Source organism: Patagioenas fasciata, chromosome 6 (genome assembly GCF_037038585.1).
Source record: "Patagioenas fasciata isolate bPatFas1 chromosome 6, bPatFas1.hap1, whole genome shotgun sequence".
Taxonomy (NCBI): domain Eukaryota; kingdom Metazoa; phylum Chordata; class Aves; order Columbiformes; family Columbidae; genus Patagioenas; species Patagioenas fasciata.
The window spans coordinates 14,978,641-14,998,590 of record NC_092525.1 but is presented as its reverse complement, the minus strand read 5'-3'; the positions used below and the strand labels follow the sequence as shown (position 1 = coordinate 14,998,590).

The following is a 19,950-nucleotide window of genomic DNA, read 5'->3' as shown; positions in this document are numbered from 1 at the left end:
CTGCAGGTGAAGCAATGGTTCATCTCTAAAGGACTTAAAGAGACAAGAAGGCTGTATAGAATCACAGGATGATTTGGGTTGGAAGGGACCTTTAAAGTTTATCTAGTACAACCCATTGCCACGGGCAGGGACATCTTCACCCAGATCAGGTTGCTCAGACCCCATGCAGCCTGGTCTGGGATGTCTCCAGGATGAATTGAGGGAGGTAGTTTCCCTGCAGGCGGGTGACCCAGGCTGAGTGCAGGAGCAGAGTTCCTGAGCAACGGGACATCGCTCACCCCTGGCATGGGCAGCCCAGGGGACACATGGCACTGTTAACCGTGATGCTCCCAGGTGAACCAAGATACGCTGCAGTAAATAAGGCTCGGGTGTCACCTTGGGATAGTGATGGTTTAGGGGACAGGACAGGGGCTCTGCCAAGGCAGGCAGGGTAATGCAGAGCCACCCGCTGCTGTGGCAGCTCTCTCACAGAGCCTCACACCTCCGTAAGGAACGAAGGTTGACACCATCCACTGTCAGCCCCAGGGACTTACCTGTGCCAAGGACACAGCAATGCACAGGGGATCTGGAGCAGAACCAGGTAGCACCAGCCCCAGAGCAAGCTCACATTGTCCCACCCGGTGCCACAGACCCCAGTGACAGATGCTACAGACTGGGGAGTGGGTCTTGGGGTGTCCTTAAAAGCCAAAGTCACAACAATTCCCATTTTCTAAGGCACACAATGATGGACCGGGTCAGCCCACCAGGTGCTGAGCATCTCTTAAGAGAGCCAAGAGAGCAGGTTCAGCATCTCCCTGGAAAAAATTGAGACTCCCCACAAGCTGAAACACAGACGTATAATGCTGACAGGCAGTTCAGGGGTGCAACAGGACATTTGAGTCTTGTCCCTTGTGCTCTCAGGGTGATAACTGCCCATGGCACCCCATGGGACGGTGTCCCCAGGAGAGGACTGGACTGGGTGTCCCTGAGAAGAAGCAGCATGTCACAGCAGCCAGCTTTCCCTGGCAAGCTGCTGCCGGCCTCCACGAGAGGGCTTTGCTGTACAAGGAAAGCGAACAAGCGAAGCTTATTTACAGCCTGCTTCCAGTTAGGTGGTGTCTTTTCCCCACATCTTCTCAGCGAGGGCTTGGCAGGCAGCAGAGGAACAGTCACCAAGGATGACACCCAAAGGCTCTGATGATATCTGTGTGTTTGTGACAACACTGGAAATAGTAATCTTTTTTTTTGTTTCTTCCTGAAACCTCTCTTTCCTGGGTGAGCTGCATCCCGTGCTGGCCATGGGAGGGCTGAACCCAACTTTCCTAGGGGACCAAGTCTGTCCCCAAAGCACAGACATACCCTTCAGCATTAACAAATCCACTTACAAAACGAGCTGGCCACCACATTTCAGGAGGCACCAGGCTGTCACCCACAATTCCTCCCACCAGATCAAGAGCTTTGAAGCACATCTGATGACGGACGGGGCAGTGCCCTTGTTCCCACACACCCATCGCCGGAGATAAGCGCCTGTTGGGCTGCCACCGTGGGAACTCGCAGGGCAGAGGAGCAGGAGGAGGAGAGAGGAAGATGAATCTCCCGCTCCTGGCACAACCAAAGGAATTCACTCTGATTTCCATGCACACTCATGCTGGTCTTTAGGAGGAGACATGAATCATGGTGTAGGAACTTGTGGGGACAAGTTGGAGGCCACCAGCCCTGGTAAACGATAGCAGCATGTTGTACCTCACCTGGCCAGCCCTGAGCATGTGTTCTCATCAGCTCTTACAGGCACAAAACCTCGTGATCTGAGCAGCTGCATTGATGCTGCTGGTTTTGGGTAGAACCACCTTAGCTGGAGACCTCCCAGGAACAGGTGCCTGAGGATCAACCACATCCCCAAAGCAGCAGGGTTTGGGGTAGGGCAGCTCCTTAGGTTGGGAGGGTCACACTGCCACGGGCAGAGAACAGCATCACCAGTGCTCTCCAAGCACCCGTCTGTGCCAGGAAAAGCCAGAAGGCACCTTGAAAATAGTGATAGTTTTTCTCCTTTTTTCTTTTGCCAGCCTGTGAAGGTGACATTTTTCTGGTGTACATGCACAGCCGGGGTCACCAGGGCTTCCACTGTGAGCTGGGAGGGAAGGAGCAGGCTGTGACCAGGGGTGCAAGGAGCTGAGGTGACCTGGGACAGAACCAACCACGCCACCACAGCAGGGCTGGGATCAGAGCCTGGCTCAGTGCTGGGCTCATCGGGCGGCACCTCCCGTCCCCAGGGAGGGACATGGGGACACAAGAGGTGGCTCCTTCCTCCTGCCACTTGTCAACTTGTTTATTTTTAACAGCCCTCCCTCCTGCTTAGATATGAACCCCCACACACACCCCCTGTAAAATGTCTCCTGGTGCTCTCCCAGCACCAATCAGCCCCGTGCCACCACTCTAACCCAGGGCGGCCGGTCCCTCCCCGCCTGGCCACCGACCAGGGACATCACGTCACACTCTCCTGAGCTGACGGCAAACACTCTCTCCATTGCCCTTTCCAGGGAGGGAATTTCGGCGAGCCCAGCACACGCAGGGCACTGCCTGGGACAAGGTCGAGCAGGAGGTGTGTGCAGCCCCAGCCATCTGCGCACAAATTGGCTTTTTAGCACAAAATGCATCAATTCTCCCTGGGGAACCTCAGTAAGGATAAGGTGGGGAGAGAAAAAAAAAAAAAAGAAAAAAGACCCAGTTGTTTCCCCTGTCCGTCTTTCCATCTGTCCTGCCTTCCCACGGGAGCTGTGCCTTCCTCCATATGTTGCTTCTCCCAGCCTCCCACTGTGCCAAGGGACCACAGGCTCAAATATTCTCCCCTAAGCAAGCGGGGCTGCAAACATGAGTTTGGCCACCCCCTGTCCAGCCTGCACCCTTGCCCTGGGGGCTGCCCACATGTTCAGGCCTGGGGCAGGGGTGAGATTGGGGTCCCGTGGTTTTGCACTTGTTCCAGAGAGGTGAGGGTGACCCATTGCCCCTCGCATGTCCCCCCATCCCCACAGGACTATTGCTGCTTGTTGATGTTGCGCTCTGGCTCCTGTAAAGTGCTGCCCTGGGCTGGTACTAGGTGAAAACAATACATAAACCCCTCTTGACTTGAATATTACCAGCCGCATTGCCATGGAGACATAACACTGTGCTGCTGCCATGGCTCCCCTCTGCCCGGCCGTGCAAGGCAGGGATGCTCGGTGCTCTCAGCACCGCGCCACAGGGGCAAACCTGCCTCCCAGGCCAGCTCCTGGCTCGGCACTTCCATCGCCCCATGGTCTCATCACCCCCAGCACACCACAGGATGGAGGGAGCTGGGATGGTGAACCCACCTGAGCTGCTCGGTGAGCAGGTTTGCAGGAATAAACCTGGGGAGCTGAGGGGGACGTGGCCAGCAGAGATTTCTTTGCCTCCTGCTGGTGAAATAGCCGCTTCATCCCCCTCTTTTCTAGTGGTGCTCTGGTTGGGATCCCCTAATCCATGAGGGGTGTGTGGGGGATGTCACTGCTGCCTGTGCCATGGTGCCCGCATCCCTCTGTTTACTCAGGGGAGAGAACAGGGTACCCTTGGGACTCCCACAAACCAAACCTGGTTTGGTATTGGGGCTCCCACCTCTGCATCCCACTCCGGACATGCTCCCTCCTCCTTCCTGCCTTCGCTCCCCTTTCCTGCCTTTCCCAGATTTCCGAGCCAGCCACGTCCTTCCTGCCCTTCTCAGCAGGGCCAGCGTGTCTCATCCACCCATTGACTTCTCCATTTCCCTCCCTCTTCTCCTTTCCCCGCTTTGCTTGACCCGGGGCCACAGGCAAAGCCCAGGGTTTGCCAAAGCAAACAGCAGCAGGAGGAGGAGGAGGGCAGCTGAGGCCGGAGCAGGCAAAGGGCAGAGTCCAGCGGCAGACCTTGCCTTGCTGCTCTGGGGTGGGGAGGTTCCCTTTGCTTTCTAAATGCTCTGAGCTGGCTCCATGCACCCCGGAGCTTGGCGGGCAGTGGGTGTCAGAGGCAACGCCTTGGCTGATGCCTCTCCTGCAAGCAATTTATAGTGAGGTCTTTTCCTCCCGCTCTGCCCGCTGCCAGGAAAAGCAGCAGGAAAATATTTCCCTGGGAACTGTTTTTGTTCCTTCCTCTGTGTCTGTACGCATGAAGCTCTCCTCCGCCTTGGACATGCCTCAACCTGTCCCGAGGCTCAGATTAATCCCCTGCACCACCAGGGACGACAGCTGAGGTCAGACGCTGTCAGCAGAGGTGAAGAGGAGGAGGAGACCTTCCCCCTACAAAACCACACGTTCCCAACCAGAGCAGGGAGCGTGAAAAACAGGCAGCCCAGCCTACTTCTCCTGAGCAGGATGTCACCCTGCAACGCGGTGGCACACCGGAGCATCCCGCACTGGAGGGAGAGCTCGCTGCCGGAGGTGCCACAGCAACACAGCAGAACCTAAAGCCTGGCTTAAAGGAAAGGCTGGGCTGAGCCGGGGTAGCTGCAGGCAGCAAATGCATCTGCAGCCAGGCAGGTCACAGCCTGCCAGTGCCTCCAGCCATGCAGCTGGTGGGGAAATTGGGATGGAGGGAGAGCGCATCCACCACAAAGACAGTCCTTTGGTGTGCAAAGCACTCAGAGCAAACAGGACAAGCTCAGGAGAGCTCAGCTCTAGTAAATTATGCTCTACAGCCCCTGCCCAGGCAATTCACCTTCCTCTCCTCCTGTTTTCCCCTCTACCTCGCATGAGTGCTTGGGAAATACATGGCAACTGACTATTCATCTGCGCTCCAAGCCCTTCCCTCCCCCTCTCCCCAGGCTCCATCACCAATAAATCACCCCGCTGGGAGAGAGGGCCAGAGGCAACCAGAGGCACAAAACCTCAAACAGAGCCTTCCCCCCTGCCTGCTCTCCCAAGCAGTTCTGCATTTCATTACAGCGGCCAGGCCAGCCCTCGTCCAGCTGGGGAGAAGGAGGGGAGGGGGGGGCCCTGCAGGGTTTGCACATCGGGAGCAGAAATCACAACCAGAAGATCAGGAGAATGGAGTTGTTTGTGTTTGTTACCGCATCTCGGCACTCGCCTGGCGCTGACCCTGCCTCCAGGACCTGTGCTGGCCTGGAAAAGCTCTCGTCTGTTGGGATCCCTCTGTGCCAAGGCAGCTCAGGGCATCTTCCAAGCGCTTTCTCCCCCCACCAGCCACCCCCTCGCAGTGCCGACCCCCCTCTCTGCCTCGCAAAGGCGCTTGGACGCTCCTTGGAAGAAGCCCTGGGGTTTTCTGTGAGCCTCGCCAGCGGGCCCAGCCCTGCCAGCAAACTTCACCCCCTTCCCTCTCTCACTGCGCAGCCCCCTCGGGCTGGTAGCACCCTGCCCAGGCAAACACTGAGCCTGTCCCTGCCCCGGGGGGAGCATCAAGGACGAGTCTCCGCTCCTCTGCAAACACCCCACACAGCCCTCGCCTTGCTCAGCCCACTGGGGACCTTTGGGGGGGGCTCCCTCGGGGAGGTCTCCCTCCACCCACCCTAAATATGTATTGGCAGAGCATCGCCAGCAAGCACAGTACATTGGAGACAGATGCAAGCCCCACAGCAGCGCGAGGATCCAGACGTGCCTCTCTCTCAACAGCCTTCGGAGCCATGATTTAAGCAAGAAGTACTGCGCCACAGGACTTCTGCACCCCTCCCTCTCCCCCAAAACCTCTTGCTCTGGGGTTTAGCACTCAGCAAATCATCCTCTCCCCACCCCAGGGCTGCTCCTGTGCCTGCCCCAGCTCCCCAGGCGGGGAGAGGCCCCCGCAGGCGCGCAGCCCTGCAGTGCTGGCCTCCCTCCCTCCCCGCAGCTCGCCGGATTCCTGAGCGCTGACACAGGATTCTGGAGCGATGAGTGTGCAGAGCCTTCCTCCCCTGCCCCAGTAGAGGAGGGACGGGTGGGGGTAACGCCAGGTCGCATCAGGCCAGAAGGGAGCAAGAGCATCCGGAGAGAAATCTGGAGCCTCCTGCGAACCCCGGCCCCTCGGCTCCCAGCCCTGCGGCTTCCTCCAGCCCCTGCCTGGCGCCTGTCCCGGGCCAGACGTCCGTCCATCCCTTTAAAGGCTGAGATGATTCACACCATTAACACTCCCTTATTGGCAAGAGCCAGTTTTAAATCATTCCCACTCTCCAGAAGGTATCCCCGATGCGAGCCACGGCTCATACACAACCAGCGATCACTCCTGGCTGATTAGAGCAGGGGAAAAGTAAAAGCCTGCCGTTTACTATCCTGCCCGAACATCACCTGGGCAGCCACGCTCCCAGCATCTATCCCACCCTCCGGCTGTGCCGAGGGCTTTTCCCAGCACCTCTCCTCTCTCAGGGGACCTAATCTGATCTGCGGGGATCGCAGCAGCCCAGGCGAACACTTCCGACAGCTCATTGCTATTATAGGAAGGTGAGGATCCTGCCATTTTGCTATGAAGTCATATCCTCCTCGACCCCATGAGGTAGTTTCCATAGGAGTCATCCTCTCTTCCAAGTGATGGAAGTTTTTATTTTTATCTGGCTTATTTATGTACTTTTCCCCTGCATCAGCATCAGCCTGGGAAGCAGGTTTGGGTCGTCGGCCGCTCCTCGAGCTCATTCCCCCTTCCTTGCTCTGCTGTCCCAGCCCGTCACCCTCACCTCTGCAGCAATCAAAAGGTAGCACTGTGAGCAGAAGGAAAAGTCCAGGGATTGAAGCAGCACGATGGAACAGATTAATTAAGGAAAACAGACCCTGTTTAGGTAAAAGTGATTATAAGATTTTTTTTTTTTTTTAATAAGGAAAGGAAAGAAACAAAATGAAAAGAAGTTGATTCCAGAAGTATCAGCACTGTGATTACTGGTGTTTTTTGAGACTCGTTTCCCAGCAGCAGTACAGACCCCTCTATATCGAGCCAAAGCTCACTGGCAGCTCCCTCATCGCAGTTATTTTTCCCAGATCACCCAGCAGCAGCCACCTGCGACTCCCTGGGGACATGCGCATCCCGGGGAGCAAACCCCACACATTACAAAAACCCAGCTACAGGAACCATGCTCGAGCAGCAGAGACAGCTCCGGCAGCCGAGGGAGATAGACTGAGTTTTTTGGGAACACGGCACTGTGGTTACCAGCCAGTAAGACAGAACTTGCTCTGCCTCAGCTCCACGGAAAGGTCATGCCAGCCAGAGGGAGCTGCGCTGGCACCTCTGAGCTGTCTTTGTTGTATTTTCAGAAGCCAACAGCAATTAAGGCATTGCACAACTCCTCTCTGGAAGATAAAATAGATATGAGCGCTGCCGGGTATCTGTGCCAAAGGGAGGTTTGGTCTTGTGTGCACCAGGGACACCACAGCCACACAAACCCACTGGACCAGACGTTCTTCCAGCGGTTGGATGCCCAGAAAATCATTAGATACAGCAAGCTGCTCCCCCTCAACTCCCCAGGAGTGCCTCCATCACATTTCAGTGCTTGGGAGCTGACAGCAAGCCCTGGGCAAAACCATCTGCTTCCACGGAGATGCTGTTCGTGAACTTGGAGCAGGACTGCAGTGGTCCCTCACCTTGAGAAGAAAGCCATGCTTGTGCAGGAGCAGGAGATAATTTCCATCCCCCAGCCCAGCTTCTGACCCACATCAGCAACTCATGGCTTCAGAGTAGGGCCTTCTTCTGCAAGAGAGCAGGAGAAGAGCTGGGGACAGTCCTCTGTAGCCACCTTCCTCCTCCCTCCGCTCTCCTCTTCCTGGAGAGGTCCCAAGGTGATCTCGCCTCCCATCTGACAGCCCAACTGTTGGACTGTAGGTTCTCCTGGAAAGCACTTGTACAAGTGAAGCAGGGACTGTCACCTCCCAAAGGTCATCAAGTGGAAAGAAATGTCTCATCACATGCAACTTCCTTGATGTTGTCTACCAGACTGAAATTGTATGTCACCATTAAGTGCAATTATCAAGAAAATTGAGATGGTAGGACTTTCATTTTTACGGAAGAACAGGGAGCTACAAACTTGTACAGCTCCCTCTAAGCTGTCTCAGACCAGCCGTCTCTCACAGAAACCAGGTGTAACCCCCAGCCCAGTGCTCCCAGTAAGGGACAGCACTGCCTTCCAATGTGGGGCCTATTCCAGCCACACCATGGAAAGCAAAGAGCAGAAAGCTTCACATTGGTCATCACTTGTCTCACACACCACTCCCCAGCCCTCCCACCTTAGCCGGGCCCCCAAGGTTTGGCCAGATATCCCAGCACACAAACATCTTCCCTGACTCACAAGAGATGCAAACCACAGTTGAAAAGTTCATTAATTAAGAGCAGAGAAGCCTTTAGTGAATCTTCCAGCAAGAAGCAGAGGAAAAAAAAAGTTTCCCCCACAATTCAGTCTAATTACAACGCCTTGGGGCTCTCCACAGTCACTGTGAAGCTGAGGCCAAACTTTCCTCCTCACTCCTTAGAGCAGGAACTTTAACCCAGTTACACTGATAACAAAAAAAAAAAAAGGTGCTGTGATAGTCATCATTGTAACTATTCTGCAAGTAACAGCAAACAGGAGGCACTGAGAAATCCCTCTGGCAGAGCAGCAGCTGGCTGTGAGCACAACCTCCACCCAGGCAGGATCCACTGGCAGCCCCCAGCCCAAAGCTTTGAGCAAGAAGGCAGAGGCCAAGCCTCATCTGGTTGTGCCACAAGGCCAAGACTGAGCAGCTGCTCTTCCGGGATTTAGCAATTGCTTTCCTCCCCCAGAGTGACTCTGCACAGGAGGGACTGTCTGAGCAAGACCTCAAACGCCAAGGCAGCTCTAGCCCTGAGAAGAGGCTGTAAGCAGCAGTTCCTGGGAAGGGCTCCAGTTGCCCTGACACAAGTTCCCCTTCCTCCCAGCTCCCAGAGGAGCCGGACTCCGACCCACCCCAAGCCTCCGGCGAGGCAGGGTGGATCCAGCCACAGACATGCAGCAACCACACCCTGGCTGCTGCCTGCCCTGCTCCCCGGCCCTCCTCCTCCTCCCACCCCGAGCCAAGCAGGGGCACAAACAGGGACTAGACTTATACAGTTGAAAATATTTAATACGTGTTGTACACGTAGAATTACATTTTATACAAAACAAGATACATCACTGAAGGAGAACACTGTACAAAAATCCCTACGGCAGCCCCAAGCCTTTATACAACAAAGACCGGGAGTTACCAAGCCTAACGAACAGGCTCAAGGACTTTCCGTCAGAGCATCTGTAAACTTCGTTTCTCTCAATAAACACTTTTTAAAAGCACCATGTAATATTTCTGACCTAAACCTTTCCAAAATAGAGACTTTATTTAATAAACTTAATACTTTCCAAGCTTAAAATATTACCCGGTGGGAGTGCCCCCGCTGCCGGCACCAGCCGAGGAGCCTCCCCCCGGGCGCCAGGGAGGGCGGCGGCCCTGCCGGGAAGGGGAATTCCGGGAGGGCAGGGCCGGGGGCGCTCCCAGGGCGGGTGCCGGCAGATGGGGCCCGCGGTGCCGGCGGCGGGCGGGGAAGGAAGTGCTGCCGGTGCTCTTCCCGTGCGGCGGGGCAGCGGCACGGCACCGGGACCCGCCGGAGCCCCGCGGCGCTGCCCGCCCTCCTCCGGCGGGCCGGGGGTGTGGGAGGAGCGCGGGGGTGTCACCTCTGGGTCCGGCTGCCCGTCTGTCCGCCAGGCCCCCCCTCCCCGCGGCGGAGAGGGGACGAGTCTCTGCGGGCCGCGCATCAGAAGGCCACGATGGCCGTGCTCCAGGGGTTGAGGGTCCGCAGCACCGGCTCGTCGCAGCAAATCTGTCCCGGCTCGGCCGCCGCCTCGGCGGGTGTCGTCGTCGCCTCGTCGCCTTCAAGAGGCGCCCGCCGCCGGCCTTTGGGCTCCTTGCTGAGCAGTCCCGAGAAGCTGGAGCCGAAGATGCTGATGAGGCTGGCCACGTTGCCCGTCTCCATGTCCTCCTGCTCGCCCGGCGACGGCGGCTCCTCCACCTCGCGTCGTGGCTTCTTCACCGGGGAGCCCGCCTGGCCCCGCTCACCGGCGCTCCGCTTCCGAGGGCAGTGTGGCAGCGAGGTCACAGCGGTGGCAGTGGCGCAGTCCCCGCGGGTCGCTTCGCCGCCCGCCGCGCAGCAGCAGCAGCTGCAGCCGCAGCAACAGCGCCGCGGCCGGGGGCCTTCGCAGTCCGCACCGGGCAGCCGCGGACCGGCCCTGGCCGCCTCGTCCTGCGGAGGCGGCGGCGGCTCTCCGGCCGCCCAAGCGGTGGTGCAGGGCGGCGGCTGCTCCTCGGGGGGCCCGCAGGCGGCGGGGGGAGGCTCGGGCGGGCAGCCCGGCTCGCTCAGGTAGACTTGCCGGGCGCTGCGCAGCACCAGCGACACCAGGAGGTTCTTGTGCAGTTTGAGGCCGCCGCGCTGGCCCCGGGCGCTGTAGATCTTGCCCAGCGAGATGCTGACGATGCGGTGCGCCTCCAGCTTGAACTCCATGAGGGACGACGCGGGGGAGGGCGCCGGGCTGTGGGGAAAAGGGCCGAGTGGAAGTCGCGCCGCGCCTGCCGCCTCCGCCCGCAACGGTACTCCGCGCGCTGCTCCTTCGCGCCGCCGACTAAGGCGAGCCCACGCGCCCGGCCACCTTTTATACCGCCCCCGCCCCGGCCAATCAGGGCGCCCCGCCGGCCGCTCCAACCGCCGGCTGGCCCCCGCGCGCCCGCGCCGGCCAATGGCGATGCAGGGGAGCGGGTTCGAACACTCGCCCCGCGGAGAGGGCTCTTAAAGCGGCAACGCCAGCGCACGGCTGCTGGTGGGGCCCTCCTGCCGGCAGCGCTGCAGCAGCACCCCAGTTCTGCAACACCCCGGCTCCGCCGCACTCCACATTTGCCTGATCTGATCAACAGGCAGCAGCAGGAATTTTGGCCAAAACAACTAAAACACTTCTGAGGGAAAAAAAAAAAAAAACAAAACCACACCACCACCACAAATGAAAAGTAACCCTTGTTTTCTGCATGTTAAAAACGTTTCCCTCAATTCCAGCATCCGTCTCTGACACGCCGCATTAGAGAAGGAACTGGTGTTGGTGTTGGCTGCACGGGGAAGTGTACCTTCGAGTATTTCAAGGAAAATCTGCCGTGATGTTGAGCAGAAAGTCAGCCCTGTCCAGCTGCCAGGCTGAGATCCGCTCCAGGGCTCTGGTGGTGAAGGCTGCAGAAAGCCCAAGGTAAATGAGGAACATCCACAAAGGGGATGGGAAGGGCTATAAGGGTGGATGCGGGAGGACAACAGGCCACCAGCATCTCCAGGGGTGATGAGGACCATGGCAGCCTGGAGGACTTTGTTTGGGAACTGAAACCTTGCTCTGCTGGAGCTGTGAAAACTGGTGGCAGGGCCATCCTGGTGGCTGGGGACCACAGGGGACAACTCACCACCCGCAGACACAGCTCCGGGCACCGGGGAAGCCTCTGAGAAAGCTCCATATAGAACTTGCACTGGGCAAGCTGGGGGATGTTTTGGGGCAGGGACCCTCCTTCTCCCACCCAGGAGCAACCACCGTCTGCAAAAAGGCAAGAAGTGAAAGGGCCCAAAATTAAGGAAGTTCAATGTCCTGCCCTGGAGTACCGGTTTCCATTCCAGCTGACACACAGCAACTTGCTTCTATCTCTTTTATTTTCCAAGCGATTCATCTGCCGACCCCCCAAAAGGAGAGCCATGGCCTGCTGCGATGCTTTATTGGCATGATCTGCCACCATGTCCTGGCTCACTGGAAGAACAAGGGGGTGGTTGGTCACAGCAGGAACAAAAAACAGGTGAAGATTCAGCCACATCTAGTTGACACAGCAGGAGCCTTCCTCCCAAAACCCCCACACTCGGACCAAACGCATGTTTTTCTCCTGCTCGAGTGCAGCTGGAAAACCTCAAATACCACTTTCTAGATATTGAACACAACAGCACGTCAAGCTGGTGGGTGACATCTCAAAATGTCCACCTCCTCTTGCACAAACCTGTCACACTCCATCTTGAACAATGAGACTGGAGCATGCTCAACCTCATAGCCAAAACACCAGCCAAAGCAGCCGGTCCCGGCTTTACCTTTGCCCACACCTGGCTGAGCCTCTCCCGGCTGCGGAGCACAGGGCTGTCACCCCCACGCCCGGCGTGGGAGGCCCGAGGGACGAGAGACCCAGTGGTGGGAACCAAGTGTTTCCAGACCCGCCAAACCTGCTCCTTGTGCCTCGGAGAGCAGGTAACACCCTGGCCTAAGCCCTCAGGTCAGTCTAACCAGCCAGGGCAGGTCTGGGCTGGGATGTTTGGGACTGCAGTCATGCCTCCTCGCCCGCAGCTGGCACGTCTGCCCATCACCAGTGTCCCCTCCACGGCACAGCTTTCGGTTGTGCCCCCACAAAACGGCTTGTCCGCCACCAGGCATGTTGCTCTGGGACTGGTTTGCAGGATCCAGGCACCTCCATCCTCAGCAGAGGATGACCCTGGTTAGAAGGATAAAGCCAGGTTTGATAAATCTCAGCTGGGTACACTCCCAACTTGGACGAAGAGCAGTGGTGCAAAGTCATCCTACCAGCTGAAAAAGGGGAACACAGGTGGAGGAGACATGGCGCAAGAGCTCTGCTGAGGAAAGATGCCTGGATACGAGCAGACCGACCTGTTCTGCCGCTCACCGCCTCACCCCCATGGTGTGCAGCGCCATTTCTCTCTGGTCACCAGGTTTTGACTACCTACCCTGTTTAGGAGCAGGTGGACCAGCAGCCTCTCCCCTGCACTGGCCAAGGATAAGGACGATGGCGACAGGTACAGAGCAGTCTCTCATCCCTGTTAGCGCTCAGAGAGGGGACTTCGGGAGCCAGCAGCAAGCAGCAGAGGTGCACGCCGTCAGAGCTACTGCCCAGTAGCACCAGTTTCACTCACCAACACTGCACCTGGTGTCAGGCACAACCGTGGGCGCGTGTTAATCCCAGGGCACCAAAGCCCTGCCCTGACACTGCCCTGCCTGCATGTCATGCCCTTTGCAAAGAGATGGGAGGGGGTTGCTCTCCTGGGGTGGGGGGCACCTGTGCAAAATGAAGGCAGGAGGAGACTGACAGCAGTGCAGGCAGAACCCATCCAGCAGCACACAGGCAGCCCATTTAAGCCAGGCAGTATTTTGGTGGCAGCCCTGCCTCTCCCTCCCAGGCTGATGTCACGCTTTAGTAAGTTGGAGGCAAAGTCACATAGTCACATGGCAGCTTCTGAGGTCAGCGCCTGGGGTGGCTTTGTCTGCCTGCCTGCCTGCCCTGGGCTCCTGCCTGCACCCAGAGCCCATCCCTGCTGGTGGAAGACCCTGCGGGGGATCCCCTCTGAGCAGAGCATCTCCAGGATACCCACAGCTCAGCATCTCTGGGATACACACAGCTCCTCAGTGGGGCTGGCATCCCAGACACTCGCACACGCCTCATGTCCATCTGTCTGTCTGCCCACAGAAAGAACATTGCCCCCCATCTCTAGGGGGTCACAGGGGGATATGGGAGGCGGAGGAAAGGGTGTGACGGGGTGCTCTAATCTCTGCATGTGATCTAACCGGGTTGGAAGGGGTTTGACGAACAATTAACAATCCTCCGGCTCAGCTGCCGTTTCCCGAAATAGCTCTGGCAGGAGGAGGAGGAGGAGGGAGGACGGGCTGGCAGACAAAGGTGGCCTCTCCGCCAGCAAGCTGCAGCCGGCAGCGCGGCCGGCAAGCCGGCAGAGGAGGCAGCCCCGGAGGCCGAGCAGCGGGGAGCCCGCGGCCCCACCTGGAAAGGAAAACAATGCGAGATAAAAGCAGCTTGGGGCAGGAAACAGCTTGTGGTACAAAATCATAATTGCAAAGGGCTGCGCACACCACCGGGTTTTTTGGAGGCGTTGAAATCCGCCTTCGACGGCAAGCAGAGGAGGTCGGCGCCGGAGAGCTAATCGGGGATTCGTGCTGTTGCATCTTTGCTACCTATGGCAGCAAAACCCCATCTGGGGTCCTCCCATCCCTCCCAGCCGCAGCCCACGGTGCTGAGGATGTGGTTAGCAAGATCCTGTTTCTACACTGGCGCCTGTCCCCATCCCCACCCCCCCGCCAGCCCCTCACTGTCACCAAATGTGCGTCCCAGGCCCCAGGGGGAAGCCAGCTGCGGCAAAGAGATGGAAAACCCTCTGGGTAGGACAGATGGTGAAATTAAGGTCCACTCAAGCACAGGCTGAAGCCGTCCATCGCTTTTTTTGGCTGTCCCAGTACCACTGCAGCACACTGTCCCCCTACTCTTCAATTCGGACCGGGATTCATGAGTTAGACCCTGCCCGGGAAGAAGATGCGAACAAAAAATGATGAAGGGTTGGACTAGATGGCCTTTAAAGTTCCCTTCCAACCCAAACTATTCTATGATTCTATGAAAACAGCCACACCTCCCTCACCACCAGTGCGGCTGGGGCAAAAGCCTTTGTGCCACCAGCTGCCCGCAGCAAAAACGGAGCCTGGGGACAGCCAAAGCCCTGGAGAGATCCAGGTGCATCCCCTGGGGAGTTGCTGATGGAAGCTAAACAGGACATGGAGGAACATTTCCAAACATGAACATGGATCCATCTGCAGCCCAAGTTCATTTCTAGATGGGAATAACAAGCATCTGAATTGTGAGGGACCCCTGCAGGGCTGAGGAAGAGGAGGCGGTTTGTTTGGGGTTGTTTTTTTTTTTCCCTTCAGAAAAATCGATGATTCACAGGGATGCAGTCTGGACCTGCTGCAATCGGATATCAGTAACCAATTCCCCAGAGTTCCCAACTGCTCTGGTTCATCTGTGCTTGGAGATAAGGTCAGAAGAGCTGGAAAACATCCCAAAAGACAGCCGAGAGCACTAACCACTAATCCCTGCTGAATGAAAAACAAACACAACCTGCAAGTGAAACAAATACAAACAGATCAATACAAACCTAAACCCAAAGGAGAGGAAGCAGCTCCCTCAGCTTCTGAGAGCTCCTAAACACCCGCCCTGCAAACCACAACAGCGTGTGAGCCTCCAGTACAGCCACCTACTCGAAAGCACAGGGGTTTTCCAGGGTTAAAAACCCCATTCTTGTCGGCAGAGATGATAGTGCAGATACCCCAGGCAGGCAGGACTCTCTCCTACATGTCTCTTTTTTTTTTTCTTTTCCACCGGTGACCTGGGATTCCCCCTTTTGCCCCTGCACAAATCATTTTAAATTTCCTTTCTTTTATTCTGAGCCACCAGCTTGGGATTTCCCTCCTCTGTCCTGGAGACCCACGGCCCTGAACCCTTGCCTAGCAGAAATCCTGCTACTCCTCCAATAGTCTCTCCATACACAAAAGGGGGAAAAAAAAATCCCACTCCCAGCTATCAGCTTCTTCAGGCAGCCATTTCCCTTGGAAAAATGTGGCCCCATATCTTTCAGTGTTTTATGGAACTGGTTTGGGTTTCCTGGGGAAAAAAAGAGCATTTATTTGTCTGAGGTTTCCTATCAGACAACCCTTCTATTGTAGTTCACCTTCCTGTACTTTTTTTTCCCTGTCTGATATGCCTACAACAGGTCCTGTGCCATTTTCAAAGACGCGGGCTGCCTTGTGTCCAGGGAGAAAAGCAGCAGGACAGCCCCGGGATGCAGCCCAGCAGAGCCCAGTGACTTGCTCCCCAGCAAACTCTTTCCTACAGAAGAAGACAGCCTCAGTAGCCTTCACCTGCAGCCCAGCACAGGGTTAAACATCTCAAATTAATCATGTGAACTCCGCACGGAGCCAGCCGAAATCACAGTTCAGCAAACTGCAGGGCAGATCACCTGCCCAAAGGACTCTCAGCCTAATTTTTTTTTTTTCTCTCCTGTATCTCAATGTCACCTTCCTTTTAGCCAGCAGGCATGACAACTGCAGCCCTCTGCACACCCCAGAGCGCACAATGCGTCCTCTGTGCAACTGCTTCCTGCTTAAGCAAGATGGGGAGGTGGTACAATGATGCTCCTGATTCACAGGGCTGTTATCCTGCTCTGCTCCCTGCTAACGAAAGGGGAGACCATGGTCTTGTCACTTGCCAGCACAGCACACCACATGTACCACTTATTAAAAGTCCAAAGGCATGCCAGGAGGGAACCTTCCAAGTCCTCAGAGAAGCAACCACCGATGAGAACAGCGAGGGTAGAGCAGATCCTCCCTGTGCCAAATCCCTCCTCCCACCAGCAAGGCAAACTGCAAAAGAAAACGTCTGTGCCCGTCAGCAGGCGTTAACTGCTCCTACTCCTTCTGATCTGTGCCCCTTCCCTCTTCTAGGCACCTTCCTCGGGCCATCCTTCACCTGGTTTGCAGGGCTGACTACATGGTGCAGCCCAGAGCCCTGGAAAGGTCGTCCATGGACACAGGGATAACGAGGAAGGTTGTGGGGAAGGGCTGCTGGGGAAAAGCCCCTTCTAATTTCACCCACTTAAAAAAGTAAAGAGGACTCTGGTAGTCCAGCACCTCACTACTCACATAATTTAACCTCTTCTGGGGTCCAGGTAAGCTCTGAGTATCCCTGGCAACTTGTGGCAGGCAGTCCCAGAGGTTCACCCTGCAGAAAGTAATGCCACCTTTGCCCAATTTCATTTCTCATTTTCATCTTCATTAAATAAACGATTACTCATGCACTACAAAAAGGAAAATTAACTTTCTCCAAAACAACCCTTATTCTGAATAGTCATCCCGCATCCTTCCATGAATTATCACCTAGCATTTGCTAATTTATTCCATACTTGATTGCATTTTTACCATTTTTGTCCAGTTGCCCAGTCTGGGGCTGCTGTCTCTGCTGCACACAAGGCTTGCACTGTTACGAACCCAGCTGAGGGTATGGCTACAGCATGAAACCAGCTCTCATTAGTCAACGAGAGCACACAAGAGACAGCAACAGGAGGATAGCCACGACCACAGGAAGAATTTGTCAGGTTTCACTCCTTCCCAGACAACTGCAAGCCCAAGGAAACCTGCTCTATTGGCTCCAGCACGTGCGACCAGGAGCAACCAAGTCTTCTGGGCAAGGAGCAGTCACTTCTTGGCATCTTCTTATTTTAACACCTCAGTGTCACTAAAGTCAGGGGATCACTCCATCGCACAGTTGAGGCCTCATGTCGTCTGTTCCCTTTGTGCTTCACAGGGAAGTCACCACAGATTTGCAAAAATGAGGGTGAGGAAACCCAGTTACAAACACAGAGGGGCCACAAGTGGGTAGGATTTGATGGAAACCTTTGAGATTTGAGGTAAGCCCTCACTGCCCACCACAACACTGTATATTTAGCTACAGCCTAGTGTTTTGTATCAAATCGTTACTGCCTTAATTCTTCTCTCACAACCACCATCGAAAAGCTTCTACAACTTTCACTAAAGATGCAAATGAGAAAGAAAAACCCCCAAAGCATCTGAAAACCATTTGCTTTATCGCTTCTCCCTTTAACTGTAAAGCCTTGTCTGTGGGGAAAAAAAAATCCCCTATGCTCCTACAAATTCAAGTTCAAACCAATCCAGCTTTTCCCCTGAGAGGAAAAGCCATCCCTTCCCCATCAAATGCGTATTCTTTGCACCAGGCTAGTATGGGATCACACACACACCCCTGTGCGTGTACACACATGCCACAAAAATTTTCCCAAAAAAAGTTGCAGTGAGCCCAGTTCTTTCCTGCAGACAATTAGGATTTTGACGAGCTGGCACTTTTTCATGCAGAAGTGTTTAATCAGATCTTTCCTGACCAGTTCTGCAGCTGTGTGACATGCACTGAGCACTCCTCTCCTAGGAATTGGTTAGACAAGCACATCGAAAAGCTACCAAAATACTCCTTGCTGCTTCCAAATGGAAAACTCAGAGCTCACCACAAGAAACAGCAAAAACACCCCCATTCTGAAATATACATAGCAGTGCAGTTGGAGTGGCTTTCACGTGAAAACGTAAATTGTTTACTACACGGCATAAATGAATTTTCAGCATCAAAGAAAAGGCTGGCTTTTTTATTCCCGGATGGTCTGCAACTTCCCTACATTTTGCTAGCACCTCCTTATTTTCAGTCCCCACCAGCTCTGTGAAGCTTTACACTTTTTTGCAAATGTGTAAAAGAAACATTTTCAATTAAGGGAATAAAGTGTTGAAGTAATTTATTATAGGGTTTCTGAAATTCCTAGCCAGTAACTCAGAAGAGGCTATGGAAGATTTTCCCTTTTCATTCCCAGTGCAGTGAAGGTTTCAAGGGATGCTTGGCGAGAGCAAGTCTAACTGTCATGAGTGTTCGAACAAACCTAACCCAGATAATCTTCACTGCTCAGAATACACCACATTTTCAAACACCCTAACTACTACAAACAAATCCCTTGGAGGCTCCAAACACCGAGCAACAAGGCTATGACATTCGGTGAGTGGCTTCAGAGGGGTGTCCCCACTGTGGGTACGCATTTGAAGAGGCATGTTATAGTGTCATGTACCATGCTCCAAGCTTGTTTGTGATACACTAATTGTTAAGACACAGCGCATCGGGAAATGCTGTCCTTGCAGAGTGCAGCAGCACCCAAAGGAGAGCCAGTGTGGGTACTCGGTGAATACCAGGACTGTGCTGTGACATTCTTGGCAGGAAGAAACCAGAACTGCCAAGCAGCTCCAGCCCAAACCAAGCTCTCCTTCCCCTGCCTGGAAACACGTTGGTCTTCTTTCTCTATCCCAGCAAGAAGCCCAAAGCTGCTAGAGGAGGTGAGGGGCTGTGAGACAGTGTGGTGAACAGCAGCAATGGGGAAGGTAGGAGCTCTGAAGAGCATGAAGCATGGGTGGAAGTCACAGGAGGATTTTGGGGGGTACAAGGTCTTTGGGGGGACTGGGACAAACTGGCCCAGTGACCCCTTGGCACCATTTTTTCCAGTAGGGAACCCCCTGTGCTCACCACAGGGATCGCCCTCCCCAAAACCCACTGGTGTGGGAAACAAGCCATTGAAGGTGCAGCAAGGAAGGGACAGCAAACACAAACCCTAAAGCTGTTGCCTGTTGCACCACACCTGGCAAGCTGGGGTTTCCCAGGCGCGGGGCTGGCCGGAGCAGGAGGCGGCTCTCACCCCACAAACTGCAGAAACTGGTTTTACATGTGCCACAGCCTTCCCACCCTGAACTCGTGAACAAACCTGCTGTGATTGCAAAAGCCAGGTATCCAGTTCACATGCTGAGGAGGCACCTTTGCAAATGGGTTTTGTGGCTGCTCCCTCAGTGAACCAGCACTGCCTTTGCCTGGGATGCTGGACTGCAGCCATGTTCCAAAAGCACAGGAAAACTTTGGTCGTGAGAGCAAAGATTTGGGGGATTACTCCTGACCGAGCCTCTGCAAACCTGACCATGGTGCCTAACACAGGGACATCCCCTGGATGGGCACCCTTCTTCTCCTGCCAGCTTCTCTAAGCTCAGGGCTATCTGTACTCAAAGCTGAGACTGTTAAGGAGCTCAGAGATTTAAGAGAGGAGGGCAAAGGAACAGAGGATCCTCGCCATGGGGTGGACAACAGCCAAGAAGCAAAGGTCTGTTCTCGCTTAGAAGTGGGAGGAGGAAGAAAGCGGTGCCTGTTCACTGCGGGGCGGGAAGGGCGAAAGGGAGCCGCTCTCCCCTTCTTCCTCCCCCAGTGGGCAGGAATGCAGCCTGACCAGGCCACTCACACCAAACACCCTGCCTGGGACCATGACCCGACAGCTACTCAGTGCAAGAGGCCGACAGGCAGGAGACACAGCGGCGAGACGGACATTTTGCGCCAGAGCACTGAGAGGCCGCCCAGGGCCTAGTGGGCCGCAGGCTCCCGGGGGCTAGCAAAACCCTCAAGAAGAGCTGGGACGACCCCATGCGCCTGCCGCGCAACCCTTCTGGAGGGTCATACCCGCCGCCGCCGCCGCCCCCCTTGGCAGCCCCCGAGTACCGGCGGTCCCGCCGAGGCGCCGCCTGCTCCCTCCGGCAGCCGCCATGGCGGCGCAACCGACGTCACGCCAGCCCAACGCCGGTGGCGTTTGCGCAGGCGCGCGGCGCGT

At 55.7% G+C, this 19,950-nt stretch overlaps 2 protein-coding genes across 2 annotated transcripts in view; both read right to left on the bottom strand.

Moving 5' to 3' along the window:
• The window catches only part of CACNA1E (calcium voltage-gated channel subunit alpha1 E), a 171,241-nt gene extending 151,350 nt beyond the window's left edge, over positions 1 to 19,891 (bottom strand). The window contains exon 1 of the mRNA XM_071810004.1: positions 19,842 to 19,891. The gene's annotated coding sequence lies outside the window, so the exon portion shown is untranslated. The remainder of the gene's footprint in view (positions 1 to 19,841) is intronic.
• On the bottom strand, positions 8,991 to 19,893 carry IER5 (immediate early response 5). The gene has a single exon (XM_071810010.1). The coding sequence runs from the start codon at positions 10,414 to 10,416 to the stop codon at positions 9,673 to 9,675; it is 744 nt and encodes a 247-aa protein (XP_071666111.1). The 5' UTR covers positions 10,417 to 19,893; the 3' UTR covers positions 8,991 to 9,672.
• Between the last annotated feature and the right edge of the window lie 57 nt (positions 19,894 to 19,950).

Bases quoted from the DNA above. Each gene is read 5' to 3' on its own strand.
- IER5 (XM_071810010.1), bottom strand. From the start codon at position 10,416: ATGGAGTTCAAGCTGGAGGCGCACCGCATCGTCAGCATCTCGCTGGGC.